Source organism: Gadus chalcogrammus, chromosome 12, assembly GCF_026213295.1.
Source record: "Gadus chalcogrammus isolate NIFS_2021 chromosome 12, NIFS_Gcha_1.0, whole genome shotgun sequence".
Taxonomy (NCBI): Eukaryota; Metazoa; Chordata; class Actinopteri; order Gadiformes; family Gadidae; genus Gadus; species Gadus chalcogrammus.
Window position 1 is genome coordinate 12,792,978 of NC_079423.1, and position 16,273 is coordinate 12,809,250.

General features: G+C 42.0%; 1 protein-coding gene across 1 annotated transcript; it reads left to right on the forward strand.

Annotated features, from left to right (window-relative positions):
* Nucleotides 1–1,981: 1,981 nt before the first annotated feature.
* Nucleotides 1,982–15,235, forward strand: mcoln2 (mucolipin TRP cation channel 2). Its single transcript, XM_056603705.1, has 14 exons — nt 1,982–2,143; nt 3,066–3,219; nt 3,866–4,039; nt 4,421–4,577; nt 5,647–5,725; nt 5,824–5,920; nt 6,131–6,230; nt 6,812–6,924; nt 7,621–7,770; nt 8,443–8,544; nt 8,959–9,081; nt 11,356–11,562; nt 12,154–12,281; nt 14,820–15,235. The coding sequence occupies exons 1-14, from the start codon at nt 2,097–2,099 to the stop codon at nt 14,854–14,856; spliced, it is 1,668 nt and encodes a 555-aa protein (XP_056459680.1). The 5' UTR covers nt 1,982–2,096; the 3' UTR covers nt 14,857–15,235.
* Nucleotides 15,236–16,273: the final 1,038 nt, after the last annotated feature.

The window sequence follows — 16,273 nt, forward strand, 5'->3', positions numbered from 1 at the left end:
TGTTCTGAATTGTAAATTTAGAACATGCAAGAAAAACTACGCACTTTCTATGCTGGATTTGGGGTTTGATGACGGGGTTTAATGAGACTAATAAGCTTTAAAAACGTGTCTCTAAACAACTTTTATACACTAACTTTGTGACATGTGCGTTTACATTTTCTTGCAAACATTATTTGCATTTAAGATGTAATAAAAGGAATTTAAAAGAAAATTGTTCGTTCATTCAAACTTTATTTTAAGTTTTCAGGGCCATTTTGAGGCATCTAATACTAGTGTAACAGCTGGAGTGGTGCAATGATTAACTATTGCATCAGATTGATGTGGACTTGGAAAGGAGGTCTCCGAGAGGAATGCTTTCAGCTGTTAATCGCTGACGTTTGAGAAGTTTGACCGACGGGACAATTTGGAAATTGAATGGTAGTTATTGAGATGTCTACTATCTACCGATAGTAGCCATGCAAAGGAGCCACCTGGGACAACTTCCAAACACTGGGAACTATTAGTGTCAAGAACTGCATTTACACTTTACTAATATTAACAAGTTCTCATATCATAATTCATCTTGCACGTAAAGTACATCTTTTGAGGTCCACAATAAACTTAAAAAAGAACCAGTTCATAACAGATGCAGATGTCCAGGCTAAGCCCCCATGGGCCTCAAATCCAAGAAACGCCTCTGCAGCCTGACCTCAACATGACCTCAACAGACTTTAGTCTGGAATCTCTCAGTTTATTTCCTATTTCCAAGGGGGGTTATCATTGGCCGACCAAAGTGCCTCTGGACGCTATTGGATAGACCTTCAATCAATCGTTGCAATGGAACAAGTGTCACTTCAGCGGCAGCCAACTTGGGATATTTTTATTATATTTATATTTATTTATATATGACGTTACGCTTTGGATAAAGAGGGGAGCTAAATGCCCTTAATATAAATATAACTTGGTGGTTTATGATGCCTCAACGGCGCCCCCATAGGGCTATCATCTGTACAGAGTATTAAATCGAATTGGCCCAATATTAGATAAACGGTCCCTGTCCATGCAGTTTATGTGAGATTCTGGAGTGCACTATATGTCAGAATTGTAAAAAAAAAGGTTTTTTTAATAAACAATGAAAGGTTCATTCACAATTGACAGGGCCTGTTTCACATCTACATCTTAATAACTATACGACTTAAGAATCTGCTGACGCTACATATTTTCATTTCCTGACTGCTAAAGAGGAAGTAATAAGACCATCTAAATTGACACTTTTAACTGGGTGAGCGATGTCCCTTTGGGATGTGGGCCATATATTTTACACATATTTTGAAATAATTTACTGAGAATTTTTTTAAAAAACAAAATATTTTGTACATTTTTTAATGCATGGCGAATATAACTAGTGTTTTTGTTTGTCATCGCTAGGAGAAATGCAATAGTTCCAAGTAAAAAGTGCCTAAAACAGACACACAGCCTAATCACAAACAAGCAAAAAAAAAGATCATCTTTTTACTACACATTGGAAAACTCCCAGAGAAAATGACCAGCAAGTTGTTTTTAATAGGTGCATATGTAACTCCTCTGCCTTTTTTTAATTCACATTCAAATGATTGATGATAATCTTCCTCATTTTGAGTATTTGATTGATTCATATTGTACATTGAATACATGTTACATTTGTCCCTGTCATGGGTTACAACCGTACCTGTACACTGGAACGGTTGTAAAAGTGGAGTGACTTTGATATAAGAACATTTTCCTTCATGTACTTACTTCATAAACACACTTCAATGCATTGTTTCAGTAGTTGACACATTGATATTTAAGGAAATGGTCTATTTCAGTGTAAAAAGTTGTTTTATTGGGAATATAGCAAAAAGTGTCAAAACTCTCCCCGGTCTCCCTGCTTGTAGTTGTCTTCCTCACTGTCCCTAAAAAAGGCCTTTCCTGATTGGCTCGCCAGAGGTCACGTTAACTGTCAAAAAGTCGATCCCACGTGTTTAGCGTTTTTCTACCTCAATGTAACGCAGCAAGTGGCTGCTCAGTCCTCCGGCTCCGCACGAACACCCGGTCCCTGATGGAAACCTCCTTTTCGTCTACCAATATATCACACGATGGAGTTGTTTGTTCGTCGTTATTTCGGAAGGCGTGACTCCATTCGGTAAGTTAACAAATATATATATACCTATACATATATTAGGCTTTCTGTGCGTAGGTATTTAGAAGTTATTGCGACATATTTGGAATCGAAACTAACTTTATTTAGTTCTGCTCAACGTGAATTGTAAAATATTTATTTAACTAAATGTGAGGCATTGTACAATAGCCTGCGTTACAATATAAGAATCATGTACGTGACTTGAAGCAATGTTTATTTCGTTTGGATTACGCAAGATGGGTAAGTTTATAACTTCTTAAATTACCCCGAAATGCAAGCCTGCCGCAGGCGACGTTCGCGTATCTTCGATACATTTGAAGCGTCTCATCTTTCGTTTTAAGTGTTAGCGATTAAACGCTTCGGACTTTTTGAAAGAAAATGTATTTGATTTGTGTGAAACAAGAGGCATGTTGATGCTACGGACAGATGCACAAAGCCATCGTAGAGGTACGCTGTTTACTGTTTTTGTACTGTTTACAAATACAATCAGATTTGTTGTGTTTTCATGAATAGGACGCCCTAATCGATGGAATGGGGAAGAGGTCGCAATGTCCGATCCCGGTCTGTTGGCGTTGGACCCGTCAATGTACATGTGAAAAACCTCTAGACTAGTTAGGAACGCGTGAGCAGAGAACAGCCTTGGACTTGTACCTGCCACATGAATGTAGTCATTGAGCAAGTAGGCCTAACGTTTGGCCTATTTAATGCACTCCTCTGCAAACTGCAACAACCGCCAACCGCGTTGGCCGTTTACTTGAAGAAGTTCTCCATAAATGCAGGCCCACATAACGTGTTGCATGATAGAAATTAAGAGTTTTTCTCATCACTACGTCGCCCACGTTAATGGCAGGTTTTGTATTCTGCACGTTTAATTTGCGCATACATTCCTTAATGCTTTAACGATTAAACAATGACTTTGTTGTAGGTCTACACTGACCCCAGACGTCATTAAGGAGGACACTCTGAGGGACGACCTGAGATACTACTTTATGAGCCCTTGTGAGAAGTACAGGTCGCGACGGATTTTGCCATGGAAACTTGGTGTACAGATTCTCAAAATCATCATGATCACCACACAGGTATGCCTCTGTTTTCTCAAACCTCAGTGCGCCCATCATTGCAGCGGGGACGATTATGGTTCATGATGGTGGAAGATCATTCATGACCTGAATGAGACACGTTTGATGGTCTGTAGGCCTTGTTCAATTGTTTTTTATGCTGAGATGTGAACTGTAGTTTGATTAAAAGTGTACACCTGGATAGAACAACCATAGAGCCCCCTCTCTGGTGAAACCCGGCCTGCTTTAGAGATATTCTACTTCCTCGTGGCCGAAACCTATTCCTCATCGCAAACTGCGGGGAACAGATGTGTCATGTTGTTCGACAGCCTAAATTAGGTTGTAATCCTCTAAAGATCTTACTTTAAATGTATAGTAATTAGTTGATCAACATAAAAAGATTATTTTTTATAATGTTAATTATAAAATATAACGTTTTTATTGGTGGCCCTTTGGACCAAACAAGTAAAGTGAACCAATCTCTTCTCTTTAAGGCTGGGATAGGACTTTGCCCTTGATGAAGTCACATATGTCATGCATAAACAACTCCACAGTACAGGTGGAGGCTACACGCCTTTTAGAGTCTGTTCAGGCTGTGAAAAGTGCCGATGCCTCAATAAGAACTAATCATTGGGTCCCCCCTCTAATCTCCATCGGCCCCTTGCAGCTCATTCTGTTTGGCCTGAACAACCAGCTGGTGGTCTCGTACCAAGAGGAGAACAGGATGGCGCTGAAGAACCTCTTCCTCAAAGACTACAGCGGCGTGGACGAGGATGACTACAGCGTCTCCGTCTACACCCAGCAGGGCGTCTACGACTCTCTCTTTTACGTTCTCGATCAGGCAAGTGTTCCCTTCGCTCGTTCCAAAACATCTCCCCACTTTTATTTTGACACTAATAATTTTGTTTTGTTTTTACGTTTCCTTAAATGAACCAAATTGTATCGCCTCATTCTAAAATAAAAATATTTCGAAATGAATAAACGATGAGGTTAGATTATGCGGCTGATTTATTCATCCCAGAGAGGAAATGTGTGGTGCAACAGAAGCACGCATCAAACGGAAGGGACAAATATTGAACTTTGAAATGTGTCTCGTGAGTTTGCGGGTTAAATTGCCCATGACTCAAACACGCAGGCGTTTCACAAACCAACAACCCCAGCAATTCACACAGGAAGTGTATTTTTTTTTTCTTCCATTGGGCTGACAGTGCTTTCTTTACAGTACAGCCAGCTAGGCAACCTCTCGGTGGGTCCCATCGGCTATGCTGATGATGAGACTGGGGGGGTCCGGCCCCTTGTGGTATGTAAACGCTACTACAAGAGGGGCACCTTGGAACCTTCGGACGACGCGTACGACATAGATGCCGAGCTGGAGCACGGTGTGTGTGTGTGTGTGTGTGTGTGTGTGTGTGTGTGTGTGTGTGGTGTGTGTGTGTGTGTGTGTGTGTGTGTGTGTGTGTGTGTGTGTGTGTGTGTGTGTGTGTGTGTGTGTGTGTGTGTGTGTGTGTGTGTGTGTGTGTGTGTGTGTGTGTGTGGGTCGTATATTTGTGTGGGTCGTATATTTGTGTGTGTGTGGGTCGTATATTTGTGTGTGGGTGGGTGGGCCCTTTATAGATGCTTTCAAGCTTCACGTATTCATTCAGGTTTTGGAACAAATGACCCTATTTATATGGACAGCTGAGTAGTGGGATTGCCGTGCCTGACATCGCAAGATCAATGCGTATTATTCTTGAGCCACTCAGTTCTTTTTAGATCTCCAAGGGCTGAACAAACTTCGCCTGTACGCAATAGGGTAGACCTGCAAACAATCAGAGCAACAAAATGTGCGACCCACCAGCGGCAGCCTTCTTGATTGTTTATGAAGATTCCTCAATTGCTCTCCGATAGGCCACTCCGCTGTTCAGTCATCATATTAAATCCGCCCCGTTTTAGATGAATTGTTGTGATTGGACTGATCTGGGCCAAGTCTGCCTCTGTCGTAACTGCAGGGGGGGCCAGACTCGTATGCCAGAGCAAATAAAACATGAGCTCTCACATTAATCTGGTTCACAGGCTAGGGAGCGCAACTATAGAAAACAGCATCCTGGGGAGAACCCAAGAGTATTTTATAAATGCAGATTCTCATACTGGAAGGCAGGACTCAAAATGTATTTGAATAATGTTCCTAAATCCGAACACAAAACTAAAGAAGGATAACTTGATAATCTCATATTTGGCCATTTTGATGATTGCTACTGTTGCCACAAGGGGAAGCATTCAGGGATGTCTCGAGCCCTTGCATATACTTTTATTTATTCCAACCGGTGTAACCTAACCTATATGTAAATATTGGTTTATGCATATTTGCATTTTTGTATTCAGTCATATAAAAACTATCTAGCATTCGTAATTGATACTGTAGTCGCATTTGTTTTTATTCAAAGTCAACTTGTATGTTTTTTATTTCAGATTGTTTCACATGTCATCCCAAGTCGCAAACACCATGCAAAACCCAAAATGCCTCATTTTATAGTTTTGAGTTCTACAGGTAAGCCCCTGAACTTGTATGTTCAGCAATAATCTATTCATCCACTTCTCCTTTCACCACGTCACAGTAAATGGTCTTTCTTTTCTTCTTTGCTCTAGACTTGTGGACGTGGAGATCACCTTCCACTTGAAAGGGATTAATCTGCAGTCAGTGCGTGCACGAGAGTTACCCGACTGCTATGCTTTCTCTGTGACGGTACAGATAAACAGCTGCATCAATCCTAACCGATTTCTGTCATCATCAAAACGCCATCTCTTACCATCTAATGAAACGGCCATCAGTTAATAGTGCATCATTGGATTTTATGATTTTTTTTAAATATGTTTTAAATTACCCTAGTTCCTTAGTTGTTTTGAGTTTTAGGTACATGAATTCATTGAAATGTATATACATTCTCCTCCTCAGATAACCCTTGATAATCAGGGCCACAGCGGTAAGATGAAGATCTTCATGGACATTGACTCCGTGAGCAGTGCCTGCCTGGAATGGAAGATCTCAGGGACAGGTAGGATCATTAAGATGTATCCCACACCGTTACCTAGTGGGTCAGCCTTTAGGACCATCTGGTTCGTTACCTGCTCAGACCCAGAGAAGTGTGTGGAGTTGGGAATTGTGTAACATGGATATATTGTATATTCTACCAGGGGCAGGCTAGTTTGGTGGTTGGGGAGGTTTGACTCCCAGTAGAACGGTTTGTCGTGAGAGAGTGATCCCCAATGTCTACACAGTCTGCCTGTAGGCCTCCTGGAGCGAGATGGCTGAAAATGTTTTCCACTTAAGTCTAAATTACATTTTTGTTTATTTCCTAATAACCTTTCATATTTCTTAACCTTGCATCCAATTACATTTCTGTGTTTTTATAGCAACACATTCCCAGACATTTGTGTTTGCATCATAAACACTGCTCGGAAAAACGTTTTTAAAAGACGCGGTATAATGTCTCATGGTTAAACAGAAGGAGACGGTTGACCTAGACACTGTGTTACGAGGCGTTTTCATATCCACGGTCTTATCAGGAACGGTGCAGAAGGGGGAGGTCACGTGACGGCTAATGACAAGTGTGCCACTGTATCTTTTTGTGTTCAGCCCAGAAAAATACCCAATACCTCCTGGTGTTCGACGTCTTCGTCATCATGATCTGCATCGCCTCGGCCGTCCTGTGCACTCGCTCCATCGTCCTGGCAGTTAGGCTCCTCCAGGTGTGCTGCCCTTTGTTCTTGTTTAAGGTGACATATTATACCACCAGGTGTGAGTGCGATCAGCCGTTACAAGCCGTTTTGGAAATCTGCCTCTTCTGACATCACAAGTGGGTGAGTCTACCTAGATGTGTGCTGGATAGATTAGCAACGTTTGCAAGAGTCCACTGGGTAGGCTGGTAGGCTGATCGATCCAGCACACATCTAGGTGGACACGCCCACCTGTGATGTCACAAGAGGCAGATTTTGAAAACGGCTTGCAATGGCTAATCACACTCACACCTGGTGGTATAATATGTAACCTTTTTAATGCTGCCATCAGCAGTTTCTCCTCGCCCCACTTTGTTCTGTTTTTAAATTGTATTTTGATCGAGTCTCATGGTTCTCATAAATTCAGAACTAAAATGGCAACGCAAATACATCAGAACCATAAGACTCTCGGATCCCACTGCATTCAAAACAGCAATTTGTGATTGCAGCTTTATAAAAGTAGTTAGTCTGTTCATATCCCATGATCTTCTCACTTCCATTATTTATTTCTGCCTCTGTTCTACTGGGGAAACAAAATATGTAAACAAGCTCAGAGAATTGTACACTCGAGTCAACCTGGAAGTTGCTCATTAATGTATGCTAACCGGTGCGGTCAAGTATTTTTACTTTTTTTACATGCTCAGTTCAAACTTTTCTTGTCTTTGGCAGAGGTTCACTAGATTTTTCCAGGAGAACTACAATCGCAAACTGTGCGACGAGGACCAAAGCGAGTTCTTGAATGGCTGGTACCTGCTCATTATCGTCAGTGATCTCCTGGCCATCGTGGGCTCCATATTGAAGATGGAGATCCAAGCAAAAGTAATGCATATCATGAGAATCCTCATTATCTGCTGCTTGGTTTAGAGAGGGTCCCTACAGTTGGATTACTCCATAATGTCACTTTTCACTCATTTTGGTTGTCGAAGGTCCAAGTGCCGAATATTGATATTTTTGGACTGAATTCTAGAGTTCAAACCGCAATGTCTACCTGTAGGCACACGATGCCCCTTTGGGACGTTTAGTGACAATTATTTTTCACAATGTCATGGAAACGGAATTTGTATAGCCCTGAAGGTACAGTCCTTAAGGCCTCACTGTACAAATATTATGACGGCCACTTAACGCTATCCATAGGACGTCAGTTCAGTGGGTGGAGGACTTTGGAGCCAATTGACTGAAAGGATGTTGTAAAAGTTTATTTACCAACTGTTCAGTCCATCCTTTTCCAGAGTTCATGTTCAGTATCTAACACCATGTTTTAAGAATGTTAAATCAAAGCAGACTTTTGTAAAAAGAAAATACAAATATCTACCTTGTATCATTAAATTTAACAACTTCCCCACATAGGTGATTCAACTTTTTACATCATTTGATTCAATTCATCATTTTTTTTAAATCAACATGACCTACAGAACAGTTTAGTATACATACATGAGCATGTGGACAATGAAAATATTGCTGGTTTATTTAAATTGCTCTTTTACCCCTCAGAGTCTAACCAACTACGACGTGTGTAGTATTTTTCTCGGGACCTCTACCTTAATGGTGTGGTTTGGCGTCATCAGGTACCTGGGCTACTTCGAGAAGTACAATGTAAGTATATTCTGTTTAGTAGTGTGTTTAGTGTGTCTATTAAGTATGCTGTAAGGTCTAGTGTATACTTTCAAGGGTCACCTCTCTAAAATACTCTCAGGGAGCTCCTCATGGTCGAGTGGGCAGTGTGTTGGATCTTCAGGGTGAAATGTTGTGCATTTAAATAATAATAATAATTTTATTTAAAGGGCGCCTTTCAAGACACTCAAGGTCACCTTACAGAGCATAAAGTTATAAGACAGAGGTTAAACATGAAGAATTAATAACACTCAAAAGACGTCTAAAGTGAAGGGGGGGACCTCACTAACCACCACCAATATGTAGCACCCACTTGGGTGTACCCCAATGGCCGCATTCTACCGGTGGGCTTTGGCTAAAAATGTCCCATTCTCCTCCTCCCGCTTGTCCTTCTAGGTGCTGATCCTCACGATGAAAGCGGCTTTCCCGAAGGTGCTGCGCTTCTGTTGCTGTGCAGGCATGATATACCTGGGCTACACCTTCTGTGGCTGGATCGTCTTAGGGCCGTACCACGAGAAGGTAGGGCCCTGACGCGCACACACACACACACACACACACATGGAGATCCAGAGATTCACAGACAGTCGGACAGAGCCTGGATTTGTGGTCACGAAGGAGTCGATCTTCAAAGACTGTCTACAGTTCTCTTGATTGAGATGCCTGTTATTTTGTTGAGGTTGTTGGTGTAATTGATTTGGCATTTTGCCCATGGTTCTTGAAAACCCTCTCAACAAGCACTATATACAAGAGCCGATGGGATTTACAATATGTTTACATGAAAGTTGACAGTATTTAGGCATGGCCGCCAGGGGGCAGTGTTCGTTTGTATTTATTTTTGCATGTTTGGTGCCAGATCGGAGGAGCAGCATCACGAGCAGCAGCAGGTGTCTATATAATGCCCGCTCTGGCAATATTTTGGCCCTCTTAGTTGAGCTTAAACCAGAACTTTTGCTGGTTTCAGTCTTAAGGAACGACCTGAGAAATGTGCATTCATGACAGGGTTCAAAGCCATCTATCGCACCCTGCAAGTATGACCGATACGGGAATTCCCATGCATTCATTGCTGTACATTTATTGGTTGAGGCCTACTCATTTAACTGGTAGTGCGTCACAATAGAAAGATCAGTTGAAGCCATCTTGCCTTCGGCAGATGTTTTTTATATTTTTGAGTTTTTAGTGGTTTTAAAGGAGACATATTATGGCGTTTTCACAACAAGTAAACATATTATTTGAGTACCAGAAAACATGTTTTTGAAGCTGTTTTCTGGATTTTACACCGCCGGAGCTGCCGGACTATGGTCGTCGAAGCCGTTCGGCCACCGCTGAAGCTTCGTGGGCAGTCCGGCAGCTCCGGCGCTGTACTCCGAAACGGACTCGCTCGTTTGGTAACTGTAGGTGGGGTACATATCTCAATCAAAAGATCATGCATGGACTTTTTTCGAAGTTTGCGTGTGGGAGCATCAGAGACTCAAAACAACACCCCAAATCCCAGGGAAAGTGTTGTTTTCACAATATGTCCCCTTTAATGTTAATCGTGGTTGCATCTCGGGTTGTTCTTTGATTTGAGCTGTGGTGGAGAGCGGCTTAAAACGTGTGTGTGTGTGTGTGTGTGTGTGTGTGTGTGTGTGTGTGTGTGTGTGTGTGTGTGTGTGTGTGTGTGTGTGTGTGTGTGTGTGTGTGTGTGTGTGTGTGTGTGTGTGAATCGGAATCATAATGTTTTTAACTACCATTATTTTACATTTAAATCGAAAGGAAATGATGAGGCCTAATGTTTAAAAAAACATTTCTCAAAGACACATTTTATGGAATTAGCCAAATTGTGTATGCGTCAGCCTTGCCGTGCCATCCAGGAAGACTCGATTCTTCCAAACACAACAAGTGCAGATACGTTGTCGTGTCCAGGATCCCCGGTCATGGGACAGCCTCTCTGTATTTACATGGTGGATGCCATGGGATTCCCCCTGCCGTCTCGCTCCCAAGAAGCGTCAGCTTCTTGGGTATTTACAAGGGAGGGTAAACAGAGGATGTAGCGCATCTCCAAACATGCCCTCCAGATCCATAGTGTCTCGACAGTCTGTTGTGTTTAGACGTTATCGCAGTCCCGGGGGGGGGGGGGGGGGGGGGGGGGGTTAGTAATTCAGCGTGCATATGGGTTTAGTTCTCCTGTGAACTGTTTCATTTATTTCCCTTCACTTTGATGAATTCTGTCTTTGGAGTGGGTTTGTGTACATTCCCAAGTTCATCTGACTAAAGAAAACATAGGTCGACGTGAAAGGGGAAGGGTAGTGGGCGGGGGGGGGGTGGTGGGGGGGTGGTAGTGGTACGTGTCCTCCATCGCGTCCTCTGTGTGTATACCACACGTTTCCCTCGTTTGAGTGTTTATCATCCGAGGGGGGTGTGTATCCTGCGGTTCCACTCCACCTGTGTAAACTATTTATTGTAAATTAACTTGGTCATCTAGGAGAATGTCTCTCACTTCGCTTTCCACCCCCTTTTACCCCCATCTCTCCATCTATTTCACCCCCTCTCCCTCTTTCCTCCCCCCCTCTTTCACCCTCTCTCTCTTTCCTCCCCCCCTCTTTCACCCTCTCTCTCTTTCCTCCCCCCCCTCTTTCACCCTCTCTCACTCTTTCCTCCCCCCCCTCTTTCACCCTCTACTTCTTTCCCCTCTCTCCCACTCTTCCCCCCCTCTCTCTCTCTCTTTCCTCCCCTCTCTTTCCTCCCCCTCTCCCTCTTTCCCCTCTCTCCCACTCTCCCCCCTTCTCTCTCCTTCCTCCCCCCCTCCGGTGTCAGTTCGAGAGCCTGAGCCGCGTGGCCGAGTGTCTGTTCTCGCTGCTCAACGGAGACGACATGTTCTCCACCTTCGCCCAGCTGAAGGACAAGAACGCCGTGGTGTGGTTCTTCAGCCGGGCCTACCTCTACTCCTTCATCTCCCTCTTCATCTACATGGTGCTGTCGCTCTTCATCGCCCTCATCACCGATGCCTATGACACCATCAAGGTACTCATACACCAGCAGGAACAGGGTGGTCCGTACCTGGTCAGGGTGCCTGACTCGAATCCCAATGTCTTGCCTGTAGGCCTCCCTGGAACGACATGCCGTTAACCCCTACCTGCTCCTTAATGACTCCTGAATGTATGTCAAATATCACTGAGTTTGGATTGAAATGACCCCGACTCCGAAGAAGGTGGATGTGATTTGATAGACTTGCGCATAAGATACTAGATGGTCCTCCCCAATTCTGATTCCATTGTGATTTTTTATATTTATTAAGGGTTATGGTGTAGAGCACATGGATTATAGGACCTCTAGCTTCATAGCCTCAAGTCATAGATTTACTTGATTAATCCACTTGGTTTAAGACTTTCTGGAACAATTCAACGTTTTCCCTTTTTATAGTCGGCATCTGAAACACTAGTGCTACGATATACATGTTCCATGAATTCTTAAAGGCATCCTGCACTTTGCATAGGTTGGGAAGGATCTATATTAACCAACAATGGAATTTGGACTGTCCGTTATACTGTCTGTTATTTACATGCTGCTCTTCATGATGATGATGATGATGGAGGCTTGCACTCATGTCTGCAGAACTACCAGAAGAACGGATTCCCGTTGACAGACCTGCACAAGTTCCTGAGGGAGCTGAGTGATTTTGACTCGGTGGAGGATGGAAGCCAGACGGGCGTGGGCTTTAACCCCCTCTGTTGCTGCCAGCGGTACGTCAGCAATAGACTGGAATAAAATCTAAATGCTAATAAATGAGCTTCTCTTTGTTTGAACCCACCCTATTTTTTTATAATCACAATAAAAAATAAATAATATTGTGTGTTTATGTTGGTGGGTGGGTGCATTCAAGCACATGGTTATCAAATCAATCACTTAGACAATTAAACTAAACCTAGATTTTACAATTTGAAACCGTTCTGTTATGGCAATAACAATAACACCCCCCCCCCCCCCCCCCCCCCAATTCTAGCTTCAAATTGCTTAATATCTGTATGTTATCTATTAATATTGTAAAAAGCAAAAGTCTCCATCTAAAATTGTTCAAAGGTTATGGAAACAAAGATGATACAGTACTTTCCCAACGGTGAAGCCATACATTACTGTTGTGTACAACTCTGGCTGCCCTAATCATGGGTAAACATTGCCTTTTCTCTGTTTGAACTATACCATTATGTCTTGAGCCACATTGCAATAGTAAATCAAGGGCAATCATAAGTTTCCTAAAGAATTGTCTAGTTGCTCTAGAACTCTCCATATAATCTGTATGGTAAATTCCTCCGGTGCATAGTAATTACGGTCAAGTCAACAGTTTGTACAGTATAGCACTTTAGATCTGCATTAAAAACATGATGCCGCCACTAAATGAAGATACAATCTACAACTAATAGAATTGTGACTAGAATCATTGATTCAACAATAACCGCGTCCCTGGCCGTCACACACGGGTTGTGTTTCAATGTAACGTAAGCCGGGTTGTTTTAACTGAAGCCCATTCTGCGTCCCCAGCCCGCTTGCACTTCCTTTTACACTCCACCGCTCGTTCCTCCTCCTGTGTTCCCGAAGGCTCGTCATGCAGCGCAGGCGACGGCGGAACGCAGCGGAGTCTCCATGCCGTGGGCTTGCCTGCGCCTGTGTGGTTTCAGAGCAATGAAATTAGTGGTGGAAGCGAAGGAGACACACCCAGTGATGGGCCTGATTACAGAGGCTGCTGGGAAGAGCCCCCCCCTCCCGCTTTATACCAGATAAACAAGCCATGGCCCAAGTTGAATAGAAAGGAAAAGTTTTTAACTTTGCTGCTTGTGTTGTGTTTTGTTTCTTTCTTTTTGAGGACACAATTCGGTGAGGTTGTTGGGTTGATCTCCCACGGTCTTAAGTTTTAGTTGTGTGGTCGGTGAAACTGCAGCTTGTGCATCAATTGATGTACTGAAACAAGAAATGGTAGAAGCTTAATCTACTGCACATACCTTGACACAGCTGTGAGTGTTACTTCCTGTTAACACCATTTTTGATTTCAAAGTAAACCTGACCAACACAAGCACCATTTCCCCAGCATGTGACTAGTTCGCTCGGTTTGCTTCTGCATTCATAATGTCTATTTTAGAGTCTTTTGTTCATGTCTAGCTCAAACACGAATTTGGGGAAGGAGGTACACTTCAATTCCTTAGAAGCCTCGTTCTTATTCAAGCAAATACATTTCTCATGCTATATCTTCGCCAAAAAAAAATTCTTTAATGAATGATTTACTGTCAGCATCGCAATGAATCTACTTGTCATCTAGGACATAAAGGAATTGCTTTAATTAGTGTTTCTTTCACTCAAGTTTCTGCTATTCTGACTTTCTTTGCAGCCTGATCGAATTTGCATGGCTTTTCTTCACTTGAGAGTGCTAACAAATTTGATTAGTATTTTCAGTGAGACTGTCTTAATAACCTATGGGATGAAATTTCATCCATGTGCCATTAGGCTTGTCACAAAGGATTTCCTGCTTGGCTCGTGAAATGCATAATCTGGTTTGTTAACAAGCTGATGGTTAAAGGCCGTCTTGGAGCACTTATGTGGTAGAGTTCAAGACTCTGGCCTTCATAATGTCTCCAGATGCGAAAGCAGTGCAGCGTTGATTGCAATGTATCCAAGTTATGTTAGCTATACATAGGAAATCCTCCACAATGAAACTAAGTTACACCCACGTTGAAGGGGACATATTATACCACCAGGTGTGAGTGTGATTAGCCTTACAAGCCGTTTAGAAAATCTGCCCCATATGACATCACTAGTGGGCGTGTCCACCTAGATCTGTGCTGGATAGATGAGCAACGTTTACTTCAGTCCACTGGGAAGGCTGGTAGACTCTTGTCAAAATGTCTCATACCTGTTTTTTTGCTAAATTTGCACCTGTTGCTGCTTGTCGATGTTGCTGAAATATGAGTGGATGACATATCTAGTCTCTTGAATAACATGGTGATTCACTGATGAATAGGGAGCATTGGGAACCACCAGTTCCACACATTCCTTCAACTGTAGAACAGCAAAATGGAGGATTGATCTTGTGGTCAACCCAACCTGTACACTCAGTAACACGGGAGAACAGGAAGAGGAAGTCACCTTAACCTTTATTGTTTATATGAATTTAAATGATGGATACATGAATAGCATAATATCTTTACACCCTTTAAAATCAACTTGATTCTTTGATTCTTCTTTCAACCAAAAGTCTCAATTTGGTTTGAATTTGGTTTATGTCATTACAGAGTTCAACCAAATGAAGATGTTGCAGTTGTCACATGATGGATATCAAAGCCAAGATGTCATGCCAGACCGCCAGAAGTTCATTGATGAAGACACTGTTCTTGGGACAGAACATATACTCTTAAGGGAAATGTGTAGTGAAATGTTAAAGGCCAAATACTTATTTAACCAAAATATATGTGAAATAGTTGTTGAAGCAAGTTTTTTTTTTATATTTTGTCTAATGAAATTTACTGTGTGGGTTTGTTTGCTTAATATATAGGTATTTTGATGCAATGTGAGTCCTGGAATAGAATATTGTAAACTATGTTGATCATCCGCAACTGAATGTAATTTATTTTTCAAATCTTGAAAATGTTGCAAATGTTATTACAATGAATAAAAATGTTTTACCATAAGTTAAAGTTTAGGAATTGTAGAACGGGTGCAGGCCTTGAAGCCATCATTTAAATTAGGCCTACACTTCATTTAAAAAGTTTTGATGTCAGATTAGCCTAATTATTTAAGTTGCCATTACAATTGATCCAATTGTAGAAAGAAAATTGGACCATATGAGGGAATTCAATTCAAAGGCCGCAACAGAGACAATTTAGACAAGTAGCACATCCTTTAATTCTAAAAAAGAACGGAGAAAGAAAAATACTGGAAGTAAAGGTTGGAGATGAGAAAAAATACCTTCCCCTTTAAACCTTGCATACACTTCTTTACTCCAAAATGAAGATGGAAAGCAGAGAACACACTAAGTCTAGCACTACACAAACTAATAGTCACAATGGAACCCAAAGAATAAGGTTTCAGATAACACCTGTCCGTGCCAAAATGCCAGGAAAATTAGCACTGTTTATTCATTTATTTTTAGATCAAATCAATATCGATATAACCAGCAAGTCAAGTAGTTAGGCTCAACCCCCAGAAACAGTCATATACTTAGCAAAACATCACAAACAGCCATATACACAATAATTGCCAAGATGAATAATTTACTTTGTATGTGTGAGTGAGGTTGCAATTTGCATTGCCCTTGAGATTGACATTTCAATCATTCTGCAAACAAACCCATGTACAAGATACAGGATATTGTAATTGGATTGACATTACAGTTGAGATTGAACATTTCAAACATTCTACAATCAAACCTATGTATGAGAGAGAGAGAGAGAGAGTCTATGAGAGAGAAAAGATCGATTGTTCTCCACATCACACGCTTCTGACACAGAGTCCTACTTATTGACGTCTTCTCACAGGTCTTCAGCTAGCTGGTGCTGCTGTAGCGGCATGTTCAACGCTTTGGACGTTGTTGTTCCTGTCTGTATCCCCAACAGTAGCTGTAAAAAGTGTCATCTTTGGCAGCGTTGCCAAATACTTACCGGTGTCTTAGCTTTTTTCTTTTATTTGAGCCGCTTGGGTAACTTTATTTCCTAACCCTTTTCCTAACCCTCAATTTTATTTTCGTGTG